The 22,837-nt window shown below is 47.3% G+C and overlaps 1 protein-coding gene across 3 annotated transcripts in view; it reads left to right on the top strand.

Annotated features, from left to right (window-relative positions):
* The window catches only part of XNDC1N (XRCC1 N-terminal domain containing 1, N-terminal like), a 32,503-nt gene that overhangs the window by 2,730 nt on the left and 6,936 nt on the right, over positions 1 to 22,837 (top strand). Inside the window, exons 3-17 of one of the 3 annotated variants that reach the window (XM_037522878.1) lie at positions 533 to 674; positions 2,109 to 2,264; positions 3,511 to 3,686; positions 7,357 to 7,442; positions 7,670 to 7,842; positions 11,053 to 11,125; positions 12,566 to 12,693; positions 13,586 to 13,698; positions 14,598 to 14,639; positions 15,582 to 16,301; positions 17,855 to 18,061; positions 18,910 to 19,074; positions 20,132 to 20,306; positions 22,248 to 22,448; positions 22,530 to 22,692. In XM_037522878.1, the coding sequence (XP_037378775.1) occupies positions 533 to 674; positions 2,109 to 2,264; positions 3,511 to 3,686; positions 7,357 to 7,442; positions 7,670 to 7,842; positions 11,053 to 11,125; positions 12,566 to 12,693; positions 13,586 to 13,698; positions 14,598 to 14,639; positions 15,582 to 16,301; positions 17,855 to 18,061; positions 18,910 to 19,074; positions 20,132 to 20,306; positions 22,248 to 22,448; positions 22,530 to 22,692 (2,720 nt within the window). Of the gene's footprint in view, positions 1 to 532; positions 675 to 2,108; positions 2,265 to 3,510; positions 3,687 to 7,356; positions 7,443 to 7,669; positions 7,843 to 11,052; positions 11,126 to 12,565; positions 12,694 to 13,585; positions 13,699 to 13,813; positions 14,801 to 15,581; positions 16,302 to 17,854; positions 18,062 to 18,909; positions 19,075 to 20,131; positions 20,307 to 22,247; positions 22,449 to 22,529; positions 22,693 to 22,837 lie in introns of those variants that run through there. The other 2 variants (XM_037522876.1, XM_054699499.1) reach the window with 2 other exon arrangements.

The following is a 22,837-nucleotide window of genomic DNA, read 5'->3' as shown; positions in this document are numbered from 1 at the left end:
GCCTTACCACCAAAAAAATATCTGATTTTTCTCAGTATTGCTGCTCCTGCCTTGGAACAAATCACTTTATTTCTAAGCATTAGTTATAAACTTAGAATAAAAATCTTTGCCTGTCTTACAGGGTTACTTTGAAGATAAATATATGACTGTGAAAGTGTCTTATAAATGAAAAGAAATGGTATAGTGTGGTGGTTAAAAGCCGTGGATACAGAAAGGTGGGGGTTCTGAGTTTGGTTAGTTATTTGATTTCATGGCCTGGGTTAAGTGTCTGTTTATTGATTTGTTAACGAAGCAGTAATAATGGCAACTACCTAGGAGTCAGTATGAAGGTTAAATGAGTCTGGTAAATGAAGCAGAGATCTATAAGCCCCTTGGCAGATGATAGCTGTGTTCCCATGGACTCCCACAGGTGCCTGTTCTATCAGGCTATATGGAAGGGTTTGGGAGAATAAGGATCCCTCATTCTTGGGCATCCTTTTATCCCTTGGGCTATGTGCACTTCCTAATTTTTTTCCTCTTCTCTCTGACTTAGGATCCCAAGTACCCTGTGGAGAACTTGCTAAACCCAGACAGTCAGAGAAGACCTTGGCTCAGCTGCCCTCAGGACAAGAGTGGGCAACTGAAAGTGGAATTACAGTTGGAGAAGGCTGTGCCCATTGGCTACATCGATGTAGGTGAGTGAGTTCCCTGGGACCTGGGGGCCTCTGTGGGAGGACATGGGAGTAACATCCCCCTCCAGATTTCCCACAAAAATGTCTCCCATCAATCTGGCTTTTCATGAAATCAGCTCTCCCTGATTTCCTGCTGTGAAGATGAGATGTGGCCCTTGCCTTTGGGTCAGATATGTGGTGGTGGAGATCTTTGAGGGTTCCATTCACACAGAATTCAATGTGAATGGTGTCCCTTGAATTATGCAACATATCTGCCCTGCTTTGATCTGTGTGATATGGGTGGAGTTTTAGGACATTGATATAAATGCCAACAAGTAGTATATGTATATGCCTGTGTAAATATCCATGTCAAGAGGAGGTTGGAGGATCAGCTATGCAGGCTTATCTGGGAAGGCGCCATAGGAGTTTAGGATTGAGGGTTGAGAAGTTTGGTCTTAGAATTTACTGGAATAGGGCCTCCCTGGTGGTGCAAGGGTTATGTCTCAGCACTATCAGCTATCCGCAGCCTCTGCAACACAAGTTCGATCCCTGGCCAGAGAGCTACCCGCATGGTACAGGAGACCTCTCCTGTCTCTCCCGCAGCTCCCCTCAGCAGTGTATTTCAGTCACTTCACCTGTTCTGCTCCTCACTCTGTCTCTGATGAATCCTCTCACCGCCCCCCCACACCTCTGGCCTGTACCCCAGTTCTTGTGTGCATAAATAAATAAATCCTAGGGCCTCCCCGGTGGCGCAGCGGTTGAGCGCTGGGTTGCGAAGCTGCCCGCGGCCTCAGCGGCGCCGGTTCAATCCCCGGCTGCTCCCCGGCCACCAGAGGAGGGTCCCACATGGCGCGCTGACCTCTCCTACCGCCCGCTGCTCCCCTCAGCAGTGTACTTCGGTCCTTCTGCCTGCTCTGCTCCCCGCTCTGGCTCTGGTGAATTCTCTCACCCTCCCGCGCTTCTGACTGTACCCAGTGCATGTATAAACAAAACAAACAAACAAATAAATAAATAAATAAAACATGCCTCTATTAAAAAAAAATTTTTTTAATAAATAAATAAATAAATCCTAAAAAAAATAATAATAATAATTTACTGGAATAAAAACCTGATAAAGACCAATGGTCTCAACTCTGTCAGGACAGAGAGATGCCAGGCTCCCTAGCAAGGATGAAGAGAGACAGACTTCTCTGCCAGAGCCAGAGGACAGGGAAGTGGCAGGACTCTTCACTTGAGAGGTTTCTGACTGGGAGGAACTCAGTGAACCTTTACATCATCATGTTTTGTGCTGAGGTCTCATTCTACTTCTGTTACCAACTGTACATATCAGTCATCCTTCCTGAGCTTCCAGCTGGAGCTACAATGAGGAGTTTCCTCTTCCCACCTGATTCCCTTGTCTGCAGACTGGGGAGCCCCTGTCATCCCATCACCCTATCCTCTCAACCTTTTATTCCCCAGGTAATTGTGGCTGTGCTTTCCTGCAAATTGATGTGGGTCGTTCTTCCTGGTCCCTGGACAGACCTTTCGTCACCCTGCTCCCTGCCACCATGCTAATGTCCCTAGCTGATTCAAAGCAGGGGAAAAACCGCTCCGGAGTCCGCATGTTTAAAGATGGTAAGGAGGGCAGAAGCAGAAATGTGGGAGAGAGGGGTGAGAGATAATGCAGTACAATGGAGGACTGTAAAGTACTATGGGAGGGAGCCCATGTAGGGGCTTGGTTCTGTCTGTCATGTGTTGTTTACACGTAACATGATTCAGTGGAGATGATGTAGAAACCCTATCTGTGATGATGTATTTTGTTTGTATAAGTGGATCTAAGTGAAGAGTGGAGAGTAGGTCCATGGAAGCTATAAGACGGTTATTGGTTTTTTTTTGTTCTTGTTTTTGTTTTTAAAGATTGATTTATTTATTCATACAAGCACTGGGTACAGTCAGAAGCACGGGAGGGTGAGAGAATCCACCAGAGCCAGAGCGGGGAACAGAACAGGCAGAAGGACCGAAGTACACTGCTGAGGGGAGCAGCGGGCGGCAGGAGAGGTCTGCGCGCCATGTGGGACCCTCGCCGGTGGCCGGGGATCGAACCGGTGCTGCAGAGGCTGCTGGCAGCTTCGCAACCCAGCACTCAAGCGCTGCACCACCAGGGGAGGCCCTATATGACAGTTATTGTTATGTAGCATAGCGTGTTGCCCAAGTTTTCTTCTATGCAAATCTGTTCACTGTACACTACCAAGAAACGTAAGATCTCTGGCCTTTAAGTACCTCAAGTTCTTAGGCACTTATACATTTGTCTGTGTTTCAACTGGAGGTGCTTGTAATGTCGGGAAGGAAGAATGATATTGGGGGGTGCATAAGGTAGAAAAGATGGGGTAGAACTAGATCATGCTGGGAATGAAGATGAAGAGAGTTGCAATATTGTTATGTGCTACTGTGAGTGAGTGTAAAGTGTAAGTCGTGGCCTGAGGGCAGTTCAGGTTTCATGGTCCAGGAAGGGCAGAGACAGCTCAGTTAATCCATTGAGCAGTGGTCACCTCGACCCCAACACTACAGACTCCTCCTGTGAAATGAGGCATTGACAAGGATCCTGAGGAGATGTAGAATGAGGGTGTACGTGGGCTGGGACCATGTGGAATTGTGACAGGGGTTGTGGGGAGGCAAGGGGCTAGGGCTGACAGCAGCCTCACAGGCCCACTAGGCACTGCCAACCCTGAACACCAAGGCCTGAGGGGTCAGTCAGTGATGAGGTCCATTCTTCCTTTTATTGGAATACATGTCACTCCTATTTTTCCTCAGTATGGACTTTCTTTTTCTTTCTCTGCTCATTTATGTATTTCCATTCCCCCCTTATTTTGTTTTTCTTGAGATGATTTCCTGGCTCCAGCCTCAGGTGACTCATGGGACCGACTTCGACTTACCTGCTCCCAACCCTTCACACGGCACCAGTCTTTTGGCCTAGCCTTCCTGCGGGTGTGTTCCTCCTTGGACTCAGATGGCCCTGTGATAGGCCCCTTGGCGCCTGTGAGCTCTGGGCTGAGCCAGGTATGTGCGATGTTGAGGTACGGACTTGGTATTTTCTCAAACTTTACGGTTTCTGGAGAGGAAACTGGTGCTTGATGAAGGGGTAGACACACTCATACACACATACATTCAAGTATAAACATAAATGGACTTGCTACCCTTTCTTACAGATAGGAGTGAATTCTTCTTTCCAAATTTAGAAGATTTGAGTGAATGAGCCTTGGATATAGTGTATGCAGAGCTATCAGCTGTTTATTCTTTAGCCATAGGAAGTTCTTCATGGATTTGATTTAATCTCATGCTCTATTTCTAGGTTCTTGGGGGCAGTGGCTTCCATCAGACACTTCCTTTCAGCACTGAAAATCCCGGGTCATTGTTTTTCTCTGACCTACCTGCCTAGTAAAGTCAGTTACAGCCTTAGGTATGAGTTCTGCTTTCTCCCCTGTCCAGCACACATACTCGTAAGAGAAGATGTGTCAGTTTCTTGTTGTGTATAGGTGTAGATATATAGGTATCTGGACAATTGAACATCCCTTTTCTCAGTCAGTTTTATAGTTGTTTTTTTGTTCCCTAAGTCTTTTCTGAATCTTGCTTTCCTGTCACTAGTGTCTCTATTCATCTTTCCAAGCCAGTCACAATTTCCTTTACCAATCACTCACAAACAAATATGAGCCTATAATTACCCAAGCTAGAATTGTAGAATTTTAGAATTAAAAAAAATACTTCTGGGCCTCCCTGATGGTGCAAAACGTTAAGTCTCAGCACAATGAAGCTATTGGCAGCCACTGAAACACAAGTTCGATCCCCAGCCAGAGAGCTAACCCACATGGCACAGCAGACCTCCCCTGCCTAGACAGCTGCTCCCTCAGCTGTGTATTTCAGTCAATTCGCCTATTCTGTTCCCCAATCTGTCTCTGGTGAATCCTCTCACACGCCCCTCCTTGCACCTCTGGCCTGCACCCCAGCTCTTGTAAGCATAAATAAAAAATAAATCTTTAAAAAAAAATACTTCTAACTCATCTAGCCCCACCTGCCTCATTTTTATATCTCTGATAGGGAAACTTACATAGTCAAGTCACACAGTAAGTCCAGTAAGTCAGAGCAGAGTGGGTATTAGAAATAGGGTTTCCTATCATTACACCATATTGCTTCCTATGCGCATAATACATTTTTAGAAGCTTCAAATATTTGACATGGCCAGTAGAATCTCGGTTCCCAGGAGGGAACCTCATGGGTCTCACTTTTGTTGAGGCTACTGAGGAAAGGAAAAGACTGACCATTTCGGGAAGAGGAAATGAAGTTCAAACAGACAAGATGGGAGTAGATGCTTTGGCAGTCTGCCTCTGGAGAGACTCGGATAGCCGAGATAAAATAAAGCTGCAGGGGCCTCCCTGGTGGCGCAGCAGTTGAGTGCTGGGCTGCGTGGCTGCCCGCAGCCTGTGCGGGGCTGGTTCGGTCCCCGGCCGCTGGGGAGGGTCCCACATGGTACATAGATCTCTCCTGCCACACGCGCTGCTCCCCTCAGCAGTGTACTTTGTCGGTCTGCGTGTTCTTAAAAAAATAAAAATTAAAAAATAAATCTGCATCTGAGATTTACTCTTCCAGTGCGGGAAGAGCTAAAAAAGCAAAAGGACCAGTGAAAACAGTTCAGTGTGCTCTGCCAGGTTCTGATGTTGCAGTCCTGACAGTTGACATGCATGGAACTAAGCTCTGGCTGTTCAATAAAATGGAAGTTCTGGGCCTCCCTGGTGGCGCAGCAGTTGAGCGCTGGGTTGCGAAGCTGCCTGCAGCCTCTGCAGCGCTGGTTCGATCCCCGGCTCCTCCCAGGCCACCGGAGGAGGGTCCCACATGGCGCGCAGACCTCTCCTGACGCCCGCTGCTCCCCTCAGCAGTGTACTTCGGTCCTTGTGCCTGCTCTGCTCCCTGCTCTGGCTCTGGTGAATTCTCTCACCCTCCCGCACTTCTGACTGTACCCAGTGCTTGTATAAATAAATAAATAAATAAATAAATCTTTTTTTAAAATTAAATTAATTAATTAATTAAATGAAATGAAAGTTCTGTGAGATTAGGGACTTGTCTGTCTTGTTCCATAAGGCATTTCTGGCAACTACCAGTGCCTAGAACAAAGTAGGCTTTTAGTACAAATGTTCGTTATATAAATGACTTCTCAGAGGAGAGTTGTAGATAAGGTCACCATAGTATTTATCATCCAAACCAAGACTTTGAGAGCAAAATAGAGTGCTATTAATATTGATACTAAGACAACAGACATAAAGCTGGACCATCCCAAGCCAGGACTTATATATGATCACCCTAATTATAGGATAAGAGCTTCCTAGAGTCTTCCATTTTGGCCATCTAAATTACTCAGTACCTCTAGGACCTTGGTAGGATCCAGGAAGACGGAGTCAACAATACAGAAAAGCAATTGAACATCAATGAGTGAAATATATACACAGGTGCTTCAGTAAAACTACAGGAAAAAGATGTCCTGAAACATTTCTACAAGAGAGGGTTGGTAAATGAAAATGAATTGATGGCACTCAGTTTCATAATTTAAGATGTATAAAATGCTTTAGACTTCTGTTTCATTATAATGGTATAGCGAAAGCAAAACATATAAGCTTTTAACCCTGTGAAACAGGGTCTTTTATGGTCACCAATTTTACAGTAAGGAAACAGAAGCACAGAAAAGTTTAGTGGAGTTTACCGGGGTGTCCACATTGCTAAATAAATCTTGGAGTGGATTTGAATCCAGGCTGCCTGACTCCTCTTAACCCATGTTCCAGAGCTTAATTCCTGGTGACTAATCTCATTTAGAGTTAAGGTTAAATAGACCATCGCTACATGCATATCTAGTTATCCCTTCTAGTTATAGTCATTCTCAAATTTATGGGACAAGGTAAAGAAAAAAGAAAAAGCCCTGGAAAATTAAACCAAATACCTCAAAATTAATGCTAGGACCAAGTAAAGGTTGCAGTGACAATTAGAAAATATTAAACAAGAAAAGAAAATGAAAATATTTGCTTCTCAAACTTGCAGAATGAAGGCAAAAATTATGCTTTTCAAGAAAGACATTGACATTTAGAAGAATCTGTAACAGAAGAGCCAGATTAAAGAAATTTAAAGAAAAAATTTAACTTTTTAAAAAAAATTTATTTATGCATACGAGAACTGGGGTATAGGCCAGAAGTATGGGGGTGGGGGGCTGAGAGGATTCACCAGAGACAGAGTGGGGTGCAGAACAGGGGAATCAACTGAAATACAATGCTGAGGGGAGCAGTGGGCAAGACAGGAGAGGTCTGCTGTGCCATGTGGGTTAGCTCCCTGGCCGGGGATCCATAAACTAGTGCTGCAGTGGCTGCAGATAGTTTCATAGTGCTGCAACTTAACCTCTTGTGCCACCAGGGAGGCCCCAAAAATTTAACTTTTTTTTTAATTCAAGGGAAAAAAGGAAATTTGAAAAAGTTAAAAGGTAAATAGCCACAGACAGAGAACACAGATAACTTGAATTTCAACAACTTAAGAAACTATTGTACCACACATCAATCAAAACCTATGGAGAAATGATAGATATGTCGTCACTCACTGAGCTGAATTGCTCAGGCTTAGGAGTATCCCTGACACTAGATGGCAGTGTCTCCTGTGGAGAATGTCTGTAATTCTTATTTTTCCATTTTCTTCTCTTCAGAGTTCTTCTGAGGCTCGGGAGTCTGGCACCAGTCCCTGGATGGCTAATCTTTCTATCCGGAGAACATTCTTCCCAGATCCTCCAACGTACGTAGCTGCTGGAATGGAAGTCTGGCCATTTCCCCATTCTTTCTTTTGGAACAGAAAGGCTGCCATGCACTTACAGGCACAAGCCCAGACTGGATTCACTGATTTATTCACATACGCTAGACCTAACCTGATCTGATATCAAATCAGCTTTCTTGGTTAGAAGCCTCTGAGAAGAATCAAGTATCTATTCTGAGTGAAACCAAGTACTCTCCTTTTCTCTGCAGGAGCACCAAGGAAATCTCAGAGCTTGAGAATACCCTAAAGCAGCTGCAGCCAGGGACTTTGGGGCGTTCAGCCCACATGGTACTTTCAGCTGCCCGTAGGGCACCTCTAGCTAGCCTGGCAAGCCCAAGAAACAACTGTCTAGGACCAGGCCTGAGTCATCCAGACAATACAGGTGAGGCTCCAGGACATAATTTTGGTTCCTTACTGTCCCTAGCACCATCCTTCCTCCCTCAATCCAGCAATGCTACACAGCTAAGACTCATAAATGGGACTTCATGTGGGAGAAAAGACAGTTGTCAGTGTCTTGTTATCAGAAGAGGAATGAAATACTGTCTAGTAATTGAAAGAGCACTGACCTAGGCTTCAGGAAATGTGATTTCTATGGGCTCAGTTCTCTCATCTTCAAAGTAAAGGAATTAAATCAAATAGTATTTAGGCCCTGAATAGGTGTTTTGAGACACTTTTTCTGCAAGCAGTTTTCAGACATCCATAGGGTGTTCAAAAATTCAACCTAAAAATGGGCCTCCCTGGTGGTGCAGGCAGTTGAGCACAGCGCTGTGAAGCTGTCTCCAGCCTCTTCAGTGCCGGTTCGATCCCCGCCGGCCTTGGAGCAACTCACATGGCGCAGCAGACCTCTCCTGCCTCTCCCACTGCTCCCCTCAGCAGTGTATTTCATCAGTCTGCCTGTTCTGTTCCCCGCTCTCTCTCTGGTGAATCCTCTCACCCTCCTGCGCATCTGGCCTATACCCCAGTTCTTTAAAAAAAATTCAACCCAATTCTGGCAGAGATAACTTTGAATTCCATGGGTAAAGGGCTCAGTCTCCTAAGACCACCCCCCAGATGCCAGTCACAAGCCCAGGCTGTTACCTGTGCTTCTGACCACCTGGCTACAATTCAGGGGTTGCCACAGCCTTCCCCCTTAGGTTCAGTAAATTTGCTAGAATGAGTCAGAGAACTCAGAAACATTTTACTTACTAGATTACCAGTTTATGTTAGAAAGATATAATTTAGGAACATCCAGAAAGAAGAGATACATAGGGGACTTTCCACATATCTGGGAAGGGACTGAGGACTATCATGCCCTCTCTAGGAACACCACTCTCCCAGAATCTCCTCATGTTCACCAACCTAGAAATTCTTCTGGAACTGTATCCTTTGGGTTTTTATGAAGGCTTCTTTATATTTATATATATGTGTGTATATATATATATTTTTTTTTTTTTAAAGATTTATTTATTTATGCATACAAGAGCTGGGGTACAGACCAGAGGTGTGGGAGGTGAGAGGATTCACCAGAGACAAAGTGGGGAACAGAACAATACACTGCTGAGGGGAGCAGCAGGTGAGACAGGCGAGGTCTGCTTCCCCATGTGGATTGCTCTCTGGCCGGCCTGGGATCAAACTCGTGCTGCAGAGGGTGCGGATTGCTTCATAGTATGGTGCTTAACCCCTTGTGCCACCAGAGAGGCCCTGAAGGGTTCTTTATATAGGCACATCTGATTAAATCCCTGACCACTAAGAATTGCCTCAACCTCCAAGGCCTCATGGGGCATGGAACCCTCTAACCACATGGTTGGTAGCCCCCATCCTGGGGTCTTATAAATCATGATTTCATAGGCTTCTTCCCTTATTAGTGTTTAGTGATCATCTCAGGACAATTAGGTAAGGATGTAAACAAGTAAGTATATGGAGCTTATAGGAAAAATAGTATGATTTTATCACAAAGGAAGAGAGGATTAAAAAACATTTGAAGTTCCTTCTTTGCTGGACATTTATTTAATGTAAATTTTTTTAAAAAGTAGAATGGTGCTATACTCATTTTACAAAAGCTGAGGTTCAGAGAGGTTAAATATTATAAGTCACACAGCTAGTAAGTGACAAGACCAGGATTTAAAGCCCAAAGCTCTTGCTCTTTTTACTATTCTAATAGCAAGAGGGAGACAATAGTTCTAATTGAAAACCCTTAGTTCACTCATTGTTTCACTGGGAACATTTTTCAAAAGACTTGTCTGTCATTACAAAGAACTGAACAGGGGCCTCCCTGGTGGTGCAGCGGGTTGAGCGCAGCACTGTGAAGCTGTCCACAGCCTTCACTGTGCCGGTTCAATTCCTGCCAGGCCGAGGAGATTCCCACATGGTGCGAGAGATCTCTCCTATCTTGCCCACTGCTCCCCTCAGCTGTGTGTTTCGGTCCTTCTGGCTGTTCTGCTCTCTGTCTCTGGTGGATTCTCTCACCCTCCTGCACCTCTGGCCTATACCCCAGTGCTTATATAAATAAATTAAAAAACAACAACAACAACAAAGAACTGAACAAATTAGTGAAACAATATATATCATATCATAGCAAAAATGGTATATTGATTATCTATCAATATATAACAAATTACTCCCAAAACATAGTGGCTTAAAATAATGTTTACTATCTCACTGGATAATAGTTAGGAATCTGAGTCTGGCTAACTTGGGTCCTTGGTTCTAGCTCTAGCTCTGTCACAAGGATTCAGTCATCTCAAGGTTCAACTGGAAAGCATCTGCTCACTAGCTCACTTGCATGGTTGGTAAGCTTTAGTTCCTCAGGACTAAGGCTTCCCTCAGTTCCATTGCCACAAGAGTCTATGTAACATCTCACAACCTGGCAGCTTGCTTCATCAGAGTGAGCATGCAAGAGAGAGAAAGTGCTAACAAGAAAGAAGTCACAGTCTTTTGTAATCTCATCACAGAAGTAACATCCCATCATGTTTGCCATGTCTATTCATAAGAACAAGTCAGTAGGCCTACCTACACTCGAGGGAAGACATGCATACTGGGAGGCAGGGATCACTGGGAGTCATTTCAGAAGCTGCCTCCCACATAAGGAAAGATGTAGTTTGTTATTTTAGGAGATGGAGAATCAGAGGAGAACTAACTTTCGTGGGGTTCCTTCTATAGGCTCAGCATTGGAGCGATCAAAAGTGTTTTGAAATATATTAAATACTAAACAAAATGTTTCATTAGTTCTAAATAGTTAGACAAATGGTTGTTGCTGGGATTTGTTATCACTCATTTGACAGATATTTGTTGAATGTCTCCTGTGAGGGTCTGAGCCAGGGATACCACAGTAAATAAAGTAGCAATGCTTCTACTAATGGAAATATATGTATGTCACACAAAGAAATATAAAATTTAAAACTGCTTCAAAGCCAAAGAATAATAGAAAGACCAGGTATAGATGAGAGATTCCAGAAAAAGTACTCCATAGAAATTAACATTTCAACTAAGAATTGAAGAATGAGAAAATAATTAGGCAAAGAGGGAGAGAAAGAATATGCATAAAAGAAAGGACACCATATGTGAAGTCCCCTTTGTTAAATGAGCTAAATTTAATGAGCATTTCTTAATACAGAGCCCAGACCAGAGGAACAAAACACAGAGAATGGTGTGGGCAGAACAAAGAGACGGAAAATACAAGCCAACAGGTAAGCAGGCCAACCTAAAAAACCTGATCACTTCCCTAAACCTTATTGCTCTCCTGTAGCTCTCCTCCTCACCCAGCCATGTTTCAGTTAGGTCAGAGTGGCCTCTGTCTAGGTCTTGATCTTATGGTCTGGACCTAGAAGGTGATGGAGAAAAGATAATCTTGTCCACCTATTGTCAGGCTTAGTTCTAGGCAAGGCGGTAGCCCTATAGTGAACCAGAACCTTCAGATTAGTATGTGATATCTCGTGGACCACATTAAAATTTAAATCTTGTTCTGCTTAAAAAGATAACACACAGAATACAGTTTATTGGCACATCATGTATTCAGTAAGAGACTTTATCTAGAATATTTAAGGAACCCTATAACTCAACAATAAAGATAGCCTAATTCCTTAAATGAATAAAGAATCTGAATAGACTTTCTCTGGAGAAGTTACAGAAATGGCCAATAAAATGGCATGAAAAGATGTTCAGCATCATTAGTCATTAGAGAAATACAAACCAAAACCACAGTGATCATTCTACACTCACTGGGATAGCTATAATCAAAAAGATAGTCACAGTCTTGGCAAAGATGTGGAGAAATTGGAACCTGTATACATTGCTGGTGGAAATATAAAATGGTGCACCATTTACTTTGGTAAATGGTTTGGCATTTTTCTCAAATTTAAACATAGAGTTACCATATGACTTATCACTTCCTTTCCTCAGTATGTGACCCAAAGAATTAACCAATATTTACACAAAAATTTATAGACAGATATTCAAAGCAACATTATTCTCAGTAACCCAAAGTGGGAAAGAGAACAAATATCTATTCACTGATGACTACATAACAAAAATGTAGTACATTTATACAATGAAATATTAATACAATGGAATATCATTCAGCTGTTAAAAAGGAATGAAATACTGATAACTGACACAACGTGTATGAACCTTGAAAACATGGTAAGTGGAAGAAGTCAGTCATAAAAGACTAAATATTGTCTAATTCTAGTTTTATGAAATGACCAGACTAGACCAATCCAGAGAGACAGAAAGTAGGTTAGTAATCTGTGGGGATAGGAGAATGGGAAGTGACTACTAATGGCTTCAATAGATACTCTTTTGGGGTGATAAAAATGTTCTGGAATTAGTTGTGGTTATACAAGCTTGTGAATATACTAAACTATTGAATAAATATACTTTAAAAGGGTGAACTTGTGCTTCCCTGGTGGTGCAGAAGTTAGTCTCAGTGCTATCAAGCTATCGCCAGCCACTGTGATATAAGAGTTCGATCCCTGGCCAGGGTCCCTTCTCTTAAGTCTAGCCCATCAAGTGGGAAAACCAGGGCATCTGGCTCCACATCAGTTCGTCTGTTCTTTCTACCTCTGTTTGAGGCTCCTTTTAGCCCTCATATCCTCTTGCTAATCACCAGTCTTTATTCTTTCTCACAGATCTTCATCCAAATCAAACTCTCGGATGGACAGGATCAGGATAGCAAAGGCAGGGCAAAGAGCACAACGCCAACCCCAGGCCCGAAGCAGCGGCATCCAGGAGAGTAGAGAGTGCCCCATTTGTGCAGGTAACTGCTTGGACACAGGTGGTCCTTGTGAAGGGGTCCTTGTGTCACTACTGTACACTTCCAGCATAGTAGCTGCAGCTATGGACCCCCTCACTACTATTCGTACCTTGATGGAGGAATAGGTGAGCTGGGAATGCTACCAGGAAGTGCTGAAATTTGGACTCCTGGCCTCTGTCATCTGTAGCGCCTAGGTGTGGAATTGTACATTCACTCACCTATAAAATCAGGACAAGTCTTTATTGAACACCTGCTCACATTGTGTTGGGCCAAGCTGCGGATGGGACATGGCAAGCCTGGCAGCTTGCTTCATCATCTGGCCTCTAAAGAAAAAAGAAACAGAAAATACAATATAATTAAATTATAATAAAATAATTAAATTAAAATATAATTAAATATAAAATATAATTAAATTAAAATATAATTCAGGCTAGAATTTCCTTCGTAACTTTTTTCTTCTATGTCCAAGTTCTACTTACTCTCTGTGTCTCTATTCAAATGATAGTAATTTGTCAATCTTCTCTAATCTTATCTTAGATAATCTCTCCCAACCAAGCTCCTGCTGCATTCTCCTGGGGCTCAGTGCTTCTCATCTTCTGTTTTGCACCATGGTTATTTGTGGTCATCGCTAATCTTTACACCTTTGCTGGACAATCTGTAAGGACAGACCTGGATTTATATCCCTCAGCTGCTAGTCAGGCACATCGTAAACACTTGATACATGTTTGGTGGGCTCATGACTGGATAGTGTCTCCCAGGGGTAAAATATTCAGCGATGGTAAATTTCCTGCCAAAGCAGCTGCATCTTGACAACAGATGTTCCCTTCAGACTGCTCAGGGTGGCATGCTGCCTGGAGGAGGCCCAATTTTTTTTCCCTCCTTCTCTCTCCCTTAGGCACCTTCAGCATTGAGATTCTCCCTCAGCATGCTGCCACTTGTGGAGAAACCTCCCCGCCTCACTCAGCCTCTCCCTGCTCATCGCCATCATCTTCACCGTCAGTACTGTGGGTGCCCTCCCCTGAGAGCTCACCCGTTTCCTGGGTCCAGTGCCCTATCTGCCAGCTTCAGTTCTTGGCAGGAGAAGTGGAACAACATGCCAGCATGTGTGGGGAGGCCTGAGACATGAGGTGCTGTGGTTTGGGGGCCCCTCTGAGCATATAACTGAAACTGGAGGCTGGATCTCATGACAACTGAGAAGGGCTGATGAGGCCAAGCACCCTGTCTCCTTCCCTCCTTTTATTCCCTCAGGACTCTACTTGAGGGCACCGCTGGACCCAACCTGCTCCCTACTCCCAGTTGTCAAGGCTTTTGTCACCATGGCACCTGTTCTCCCGAGGACAGCATCATCCTTTTCCTCTCTAGAACTTCTGAAATAGAACTGGTGATCTCTCGGACTGTGGTACATAGTCCAGAATGTCTTTCCTTCAGTTAGTGGTGGTGTCCTCATGCCCATTTTCCTGAAAAGGAAAACAGAGGCCCAGTAAAAAGAAAAGCACTGCCTAACAGATAAGATCCTGGGCTAGGCTGGGAAGGTGAGAGTGGGTTTTAAGTATGCGTGACTTCCAGCACCCCATGAACTTTGAGGTCCTTGTGGGTTCCCTTCCTAGGTCTCATCAGGCAACTGTTGCTGTGTGACCTTAAGCTAGTTATTTATCTTGGGTTCAGAATTCACCTTCAGTAATAGAGAGAAAGTCTCTGTCCGGTCCACAGAGCTGTTAAAGGAACCGGATGAGTTAATGACTGAAAGATAGTTCTAGACTTGGGCAATTCCCTGTCCCCCTCTTCAAAATGAGGCAGTAGCACCAGAGAGTCCCTAAGCTTGCAGGCCCTAACCCCCAGTTGTGGCATTCTAAACTCAGTCCCCACTTTCCGTGAGCAAACACATCCTCTCTCCCCTTTCCCAGAAGATTCCCTATGTGGCACTAACACCACTTGCCCTGGTCTCCAGGGTTCAGGGCAGAGGGGGAGCAGCTGGTCCTGGCAAAGGGAGGGCCCAGGGCGGAGTTTGGATGGATAAGAAGAAGGAAGCCAGGCACAGTCTGGGGAGCAGACAGGAGTCCAGTCCTTCAGCGCTTCCAGCATAGTAGCTGCAGCTATGGACCCCCTCACGGTAAGAAGCCCTCTGCTTCCCTACTTTCCCCTACCCTGGTCATACTTCTGGCAATGGTTGAAACCACAGACTGACTCAGAGCAGCAGGGCCGTCTCAGCTGCAGTGTTGGTGGTGGACATCACCACAGGGTGGGAAATGAGCCCTTAGAGCCCTGGACCAAGCTCAGAGGAAAAGCAGTGAGGACGGGACAGGGCCTGGTAGAAGAGAGATCATGGAACTCTGAAGGGCAGTATGCCCCCCAAACCAGGAGAGGGTAAAGCAAGGGGAATTGATGAAGTAGGAGCCTGTTTAGCATCCCGCTAGGAAGCCTCGTCAGAGCTGAGGGGCTTGGGAAAAATCCAGTTCAAAGAGCATCCTGTGTGGACAAGGCCAGTCCTGTTACTGGGAGGCTCTTGGCTTCCAGAGGGAGGAGCAGCTGGAAGACAAGGTCAACAAGATGCCACTGGGTCCTGGACAGATCCTGTGTGCCTGTGTGGGGTTGGGCTATTTAACTTACCTATTTCAAGATACCCACATTTGCCCCCACTGCATGTGGGGGGGATTCTTGTGAGGATGGAAGTTGTACTAAAAAAGACATCCCCAGTCAGGCCCAGTCTTCCCATTTTCCTATCCTAAGAATCCACAAAATAAAATGGTGACTGAAAACATTTTGTAAATGTGTGATTGGCACAAGGAAGAACATAATGGTGGCCGGGTATAGAGAGGTGGAGGGGTGAGGGAGGCCACGAAACAAAGGCGATTGAGGACTTGGGATCCCACCCTCTCCACTTCCTCATCTAGCCACAGCCAAATTGGACTGAGATCGTGAACAAGAAGCTGAAGTTCCCACCCCCACTCCTGGATGCCATCCAGGAGGGGCGGCTGGGCCTTGTACAGCAGCTGCTGGAGTCTGGGGTTGAGGCCACAGGAGCTGGGCCAGGCGGGCCCTTGCGGAATGTGGAGGAGGCCGAGGACCGCTCCTGGAGGGAAGCTCTCAACCTGGCCATCCGCCTGGGCCATGAGGCCATCACTGATATATTGTTGGCCAATGTCAAGTTTGACTTCCGACAGATCCACGAGGCACTGCTAGTGGCAGTGGACACGAACCAGCCGGCAGTGGTGCGTCACCTGCTGGCCCGATTGGACAGAGAGAAGGGCCGCAAAGTGGACACAAGGTCTTTCTCACTGGCTTTCTTTGACTCTTCAATCGATGGCTCCCGCTTTGCACCTGGTGTCACACCTCTCACCCTGGCCTGCCAGAAGGACCTATATGAGATCGCGCAGCTGCTTATGGAGCAGGGCCATACTATTGCCCGGCCCCACCCTGTCTCCTGCGCCTGCCTGGAATGCAGCAATGCCCGCCGCTACGATCTCCTCAAGTTCTCCCTGTCCCGCATCAACACCTACCGCGGCATCGCCAGCAGGGCCCACCTTTCACTGGCCAGTGAGGATGCCATGCTGGCTGCCTTCCAGCTCAGCCGAGAGCTCAGGCGCCTTGCACGCAAGGAGCCAGAGTTTAAGGTTGGTTTCTCATACTTACCCCTGCCCTCCTTGGCACATTATCTGTTCTTCCACCAAGGCTTAGATGGGATTGTGTAGTTGTTCTGGGAAGTGGAAAAATAACAGAATGAAGAAGCTCAGTTTAGTCCTCAGGGAACCTCCATTTTGAGGGGAGTTACAGAATCCTCCAGGGAAGTCTCATTCTAATGGCACAGCACCATCACCCTAGGGGCACCTAGTTATGGGGGCAGCACATAAGTGGTTCCTTGGGCCTGGCCAAGGGAGGAGAGAAGACAGAAAAGCAGACAGACTCAGAGAAGACAGTAGAACCCATCACTTCTGAGTGCTCTGTAGTCCCACCTAGAATAGTGTGTATGGCGGCCTCATGCTTGTGATAACAAGCAGGAGACAGACACAGCACTCCCACTCAGTTTCATTCAGTGCCTCTGTGCCTGGTGTTTTAGGGCCTCCAGAAAAGGGTTGGGAAGCAACAATTGTGTTCAGGACAGACTCCTTGGAAGAAACAGGATTCATCTCAGGTACACAGGCCAAGATATGCAGGTGAAGAGGCGGAGGGAGGGTATCCAAGGTACAGTCCAGGCACAGGCTCTTGACCAAGTCAACACAGTGATGAATACAGACAAACCCGGTGTGAGACAGAATATGGGAAGGGGAGCCAGGGAGACCTGAGACAGGAACCAGTCAGGTCCTTGCAAACCAGCAGTGCAGTTCTATCTGTCACTCTCCACTGACATCCCCCTGTGCCAGGCAGACAGGCCCCTGGGCTCCAATTACCATCAGATGGGCACAGACAAGGATATTAAAACCGAGGCCTGATGCAGGGCATGGCCTGCGCAAGTGAGTTGGGAAAGCATGTGTCCTCCACCCCAAATTGTGGGAGGACCAGAGAGTGAAGAGCCCCCCTGCAGAAAAGGGCAATTCTTTCCAGAGGACTTTCCCTCTAGTCTCATAGCACACAGAAGGAGGCAGAGCAAGACTGCCACGCCCTCTTCCCAGGAAGGAAACAGGCCTGGAAATGGGAAGGAAGTACCACACCCACTATGACAGCCAGAGGTGGGCCTCAGACCTAGCCACCTGCTGTCCTAGCCTGGACTCTCACTAGGGTTAGGGTCCCAAGCAAAACTGAGAATAAGTGGGTAAAGAGGCAAGAACTACCTTGCGGTCCATGTCTCCTCAACCTGTCAATACAGGTCCTCCTATGAGGAAGGTGCTAGGGAAATTAGATGAAAAACATGAAGAGTAGGGTAGAAGTGGGACAGGAAGTTGGGTTTAGAAAAGGCACATACAAGGCATGGGCAACGGCGACAGGCAGGTGGGTGAAAGAGGGAGAGGCAGCACCAGATAAGCCAGTTGACACAGCAGGTACTTCATTGGAAGGAGAGATGAGGTGGTAAAAAATAGAGACCAAGGTGACTCTAGCTGTGGAGAACTGGAGACCCAATGTCAGGACAGAGGCTGTGCAGGCCCACTGTTGGGAGAGAGGAAGACTGACTTAATGGCCCCAGGTCCCCAAGGTGTCAGACAGACACAGACCTTTACCTTCTCCCCTACAGCCTGAGTACATTGCCCTGGAGTCGCTGAGCCAGGACTACGGCTTCGAGCTCCTGGGCATGTGCCGGAACCAGAGCGAGGTCACGGCGGTGCTCAATGACCTGGAGGAGGACAGCGAGACGGAGGCTGAGGGCCTGGGCCAGGCCTTTGAGGAAGGCATCCCCAACCTGGCAAGGCTTCGACTAGCTGTCAACTACAATCAGAAGCGGGTCAGCTGGGCCCCACCCATCTCCCTGCCCCACCCTTGCCCTGCCTCCTCTAGGTATCCCCTCACTCCAAGTCTTTGCCCTGCTTCAGGACCCTCTCAGACCTTTATTCTGAGCACCCTTTTATCTTGGCCCCCACCCTCCCTTCTTACCTTCCTCTAAGCACCTACCCTCTCATTACTCACCAGGGCTCTACCTGGAGCCCTAACATGTGGGCCTTACACCCCACTATGCCTCCGGCCTACTGGGTAGCTTTGTTCCAGCCTTTTTCTGTTGGACTTCAGTATCTCTATTCAGCAAGATAAAAGAAGAGCTCTTGGGGCTTTGATATCAACTGATTCGATTATTCCCTGTCTCATTATACCCTGCCCTTTGAGCTGAAGACAAGATCCCTTTCGAGCTTTCTCCAGCCCCATACTGTTCCCTCTCACCTAATCCACCAGCACTTGCCTTCATAATGACTTGCCTGGCCCTGCCTGCAAGACACCAGCCCACACTTCCCCTGATCTGCTCCTCCTCAAGCCCTTTCAGCCTGGACCCTGGATCCTGAGCATTCTGACTTTGATACGCACTTCTACCCACAATCTCCTGACTTAGATTCAAGTACATGGGATCTGGAGAGTCCAGGGAAACCTTTGAGTTCAGCTTTTCCTTCATGAACTAGGATACCAAGGCCCAAAGAGGGATAGGAGGTGAGGGGTAGGACCTGACCTACGGTCACATGGTAACCAAGGGGCCTCTCTTAGACCTGGGAAGAAAAGAAACATGCTTTAACCGCTATGGCAGGAAAATAAGAGCTGTGCACCCAGCAGGCTTCCCCACTTCTCCCTGCTAACGCCTCCTCTGCTTAGTTTGTAGCACACCCCATCTGCCAGCAAGTCCTGTCTTCCATCTGGTGTGGGAACCTGGCCGGCTGGCGTGGAAGCACCACCATCTGGAAGCTCTTTGTCGCCTTCCTCATCTTCCTCACCATGCCCTTCCTCTGCCTTGGCTATTGGCTGGCACCCAAGTCCCGGGTACTAAGAATAAAATTAAAGATAACCCTCAATTATTGGCCACTTGCTTTATGCCAGGCCCTGGGTCAGGAATGTTCTATTAGATAGCAACCAGAGGTGGCCCTGGACAGTAGACATTCCACTTCAATTTCACTGAAGAGGAAGCTCTACAGGGAACACAAGTGTTCTTTTTGTCCAGGGGACACAGCAGAGACAGGATCTAAACTGGGGTCTCTGCCTCCAAAGCCTGAATCTTATATACAGCCCTGAGCGCTCCTAAAGAGACTCCCACCCCAACCTACAAATTCTTTGGGAGTCTTTGTGGACCCAGGCATTTTTGTTCCTTCAGTCCACAAGTATTTCCAGCATTGTGCCTGGCACTGTTCCTGTTTACCACGTAAGGAACAGTGTTCCAGAAGCAGGAACAGTACCTCTGCGGGCCAGGGGAGAGAGAAAGTAAAATATTAAAGAAGGAAGGCTGTGCTGCTAAAGCAGAAGTGTAAGTTGCCTGCACTGGAAAGTAGGCAGGGGCCCTGTGTCACAGAACCGTGGGAGCCATTGTAGGGTTTTAATGAGGCGAGTGATCCCATTAGTTTTGGGTTTGAGAAAGTCCTCTCTGCTAGTGGCATGAAGGCTGGATTGGCGGGTAGGCGAGGGTACAGGAGTTAGGGAGACTATCAGCAGAATGTGAGAGGATATAGCAATGCCTTCAGTGTTTCTGGCCTGGGTGACTGGATCGTTTTCGAAGGGGACACAAGTTTGGAAAAGATGAAGAATTTATTTTTTAACGTTGTGATTGAAGAGCCCAGGGAACCTCCAAGGGAAATTTACTTTACTCCCATGATCATCAGTCCTTTAGCGAAGGACATGGGGATAAGGATGCCCACTCATGTGGTTGTGAAGGAGATGATGGACGTGCACATGTAGGGTCTAGTGTGGAGTACACTGTCAGTAATATCTGAATAAGTGAGTGAGTAAGTGAAAATGGGAGTGTCATGGAGGCTGAGCATTCTGGAAGTTCCAAGGAAGGAGAGTTGTTAACAGGACTCAGCTGGGTTATCCCTCCTTCCCCCCAAAGCTGGGCCGCCTGCTGAAGATCCCGGTGCTGAAGTTCCTGCTGCACTCCGCCTCCTACCTGTGGTTCCTCATCTTCCTGCTGGGAGAGTCCCTGGTCATGGAGGCACAGCTGACCACCTTCCGGGGCCGCAGCCAGAGCGTCTGGGAGACTTCCCTGCACATGGTCTGGGTCATAGGTATGTGTGTGGCACCTTTCACTTTTGGCGGTTCCCCTGGGAGGACCCCGCAGTGTGCTTCATGATTAGTACCCCGATGGGGGGACCATACCTCTGTAAATATAGCCTCTTTCTTTTTTTATTTATTTATACATGCACTGGGTACAGTCAGAAGCACGGGAGGGTGAGAGAATTCACCAGAGCCAGAGCGGGGAGCAGAGCAGGCAGAAGGACCAAAGTACACTGCTGAGGGGAGCAGTGGGCGGCAGGAGAGGTCTGCATGCGATGTGGGACCCTCCCCCGGTGGCCGGGGAGCAGAGCAGGCAGAAGGACCAAAGTACACTGCTGAGGGGAGCAGTGGGCGGCAGGAGAGGTCTGCATGCGATGTGGGACCCTCCCCCGGTGGCCGGGGAGCAGCCAGGGATCAAACCGGCGCTGCAGAGGCTGCGGGCAGCTTCGCAACCCAGCTCTCAACCGCTGCGCCGCCGGGGAGGCCCAATATAGCCTCTTGAACATAAAGTCACACCTCTCTGGGCCCTGGCACACCAAGAAATCTTTTCCCTTCACCTCTAGTCCAGGGACCTAGCCCTGCAATAGATAATCCTGAGTAAGGACCCCATTCTTCACCCACCGTGGGACCAGTCGCTACCCACTCTGGAGGTTCCTACTGCCAAAACAAGACCGGGTTTACAGTGCTAGGAGGCAAATTACAATGTTGAATGGTGGACTTAAGAATGGTGTTGCTGGGTGCCACGGTTCAGGTTGGAGCAGGAGGATGCAACAGGCAAAGGTGCCTGGGTCCAACACTTGAACTGTCGAGAAACCCAGGGGAGTTAAGTATATTTGACCACAACTATAGTTTACAATCATCCTGATGAGCTGCTATGAATTTTCTTTGCACTCTTTGGGCAGAGGACATGTGAGGACCAGAATAGATATCACCAGTAAGTACCTAATTTAAGATCTAATCCCAAGGGCCTCATTTACTTCAGGCTTAAACACTCTTATATTAGCCTCTTTGTTCCCCTGCTCCTCCATCTTAACATTTTCCACCCTCATTGTCACTACTTTCCATCTCCCTCACTAGATTGCCAACTCTGGGAGGAGATGGATTGCTTTTGCCTTATTCACCTCAGGATCCCACTGGCACATGATAGAAGCTTAATAAAGTTTCATTCAATAGTGAATATTGGGCCTTATTCTAGACATGGGAGACAAGGAGATGAATTGGACCTGGCCCCTGTCCTGTCCCTGAGGGCCCCAAGTTCAGGGGAGGTGTGGGGACACAAGTCAGGAAGAGGTGGCCTCCATGGCCTAGGTGATGGCATCCCAGAGATGTGTAAAGAGACCACGGGAGCACAGAGCAGGGGCAGCCACTTCCCCAGCAGGAAAGGCATCACCCAGAGGGCAACACATGACCTGGGCCACAGAGGAGCAGCTGGCTGCAAAATGGTAAGGAAGGGCATTCTAGGCAGCTGAAACTATGAGTGAAAAGCACATGCTTGTTCTCCAGGGGATGGAGCAGAGCACTGTGTATCAAGGCCTTCTGGCAAATGGGGTCCATCTCTCAGCACCTCTATCCCCAGGTCTAGCGCTGGTCCCGCTGAGTCATGGGCACCCTGGGCAGGCTGATAATTTAGAGCCTCTTCAAGTCAATATTCTTGAAATATATTTACTTGGTGGCAGGCAGGGGGAACCAGATTTAAGTCATTGCCTCCTAGTAACCAGTCTCTCCTGCGTATTCCTCACTATCTGAAAATCAGCTGACCATGCCTTAGAGGAGTCTGCATCAGTCCAGGCCTTATTTTCTCATAAAGCCACTTTGTCCTTAACCAGACTGATTGTTTATATTTTATCAGTTTCATCCTGTGATGTTTTAGCCGCCCCCTACCCCCAACCTATTTTGAGATGGAAGGAGTTGAAAACTGCTTCATCCTGTCGGGCGCCCTGCCTCCCTCTCAGGCTTTCTGTGGTTTGAGTGTAAGGAAGTGTGGATCGAAGGCCTGCGCAGTTACCTCCTGGACTGGTGGAATTTCCTGGATGTGGTCATCCTGTCCCTGTACCTGGCGGCCTTCGCGCTGCGGCTTCTCATGGCTGGGCTTGCACACGTGCACTGCCAGGATGCGCCGGATGGGGCTCGCTGCCACTATTTCACCACGGCTGGTGAGTGACATCAACCCAGCCCTGAATTCCCCAGTTCTCTTCCTTGGCTCTCAGTCTTAGCCCCTACTCCTCCCTGCACAGAGCGAAGTGAGTGGCACACCGAGGACCCCCAGTTCTTGGCTGAGGTGCTCTTTGCTGTCACTAGCATGCTTAGCTTCACGCGTCTGGCCTACATTCTGCCGGCCCATGAGTCCCTGGGCACTCTGCAGATTTCCATTGGCAAGATGATCGACGACATGATGCGGTGAGTGCTGTCTCTGCACACTCCTCCCTGAGAGATTCCGCTTGACCTCCTCCCAGTCCAGTGCAGCACAGGGGTTCTTAGCCTGTGTTCCTTCACAGAGTCCAGAGAGCTCTGAAACTACAGGCAGAGTTGCAGGTGTAAATGT

This window comes from Talpa occidentalis, unplaced genomic scaffold (genome assembly GCF_014898055.3).
Source record: "Talpa occidentalis isolate TD23 unplaced genomic scaffold, MPIMG_talOcc4v2.1 talOcc4.3, whole genome shotgun sequence".
Classification (NCBI taxonomy): domain Eukaryota; kingdom Metazoa; phylum Chordata; class Mammalia; order Eulipotyphla; family Talpidae; genus Talpa; species Talpa occidentalis.
This window is presented reverse-complemented; position numbering and strand designations above follow the sequence as displayed.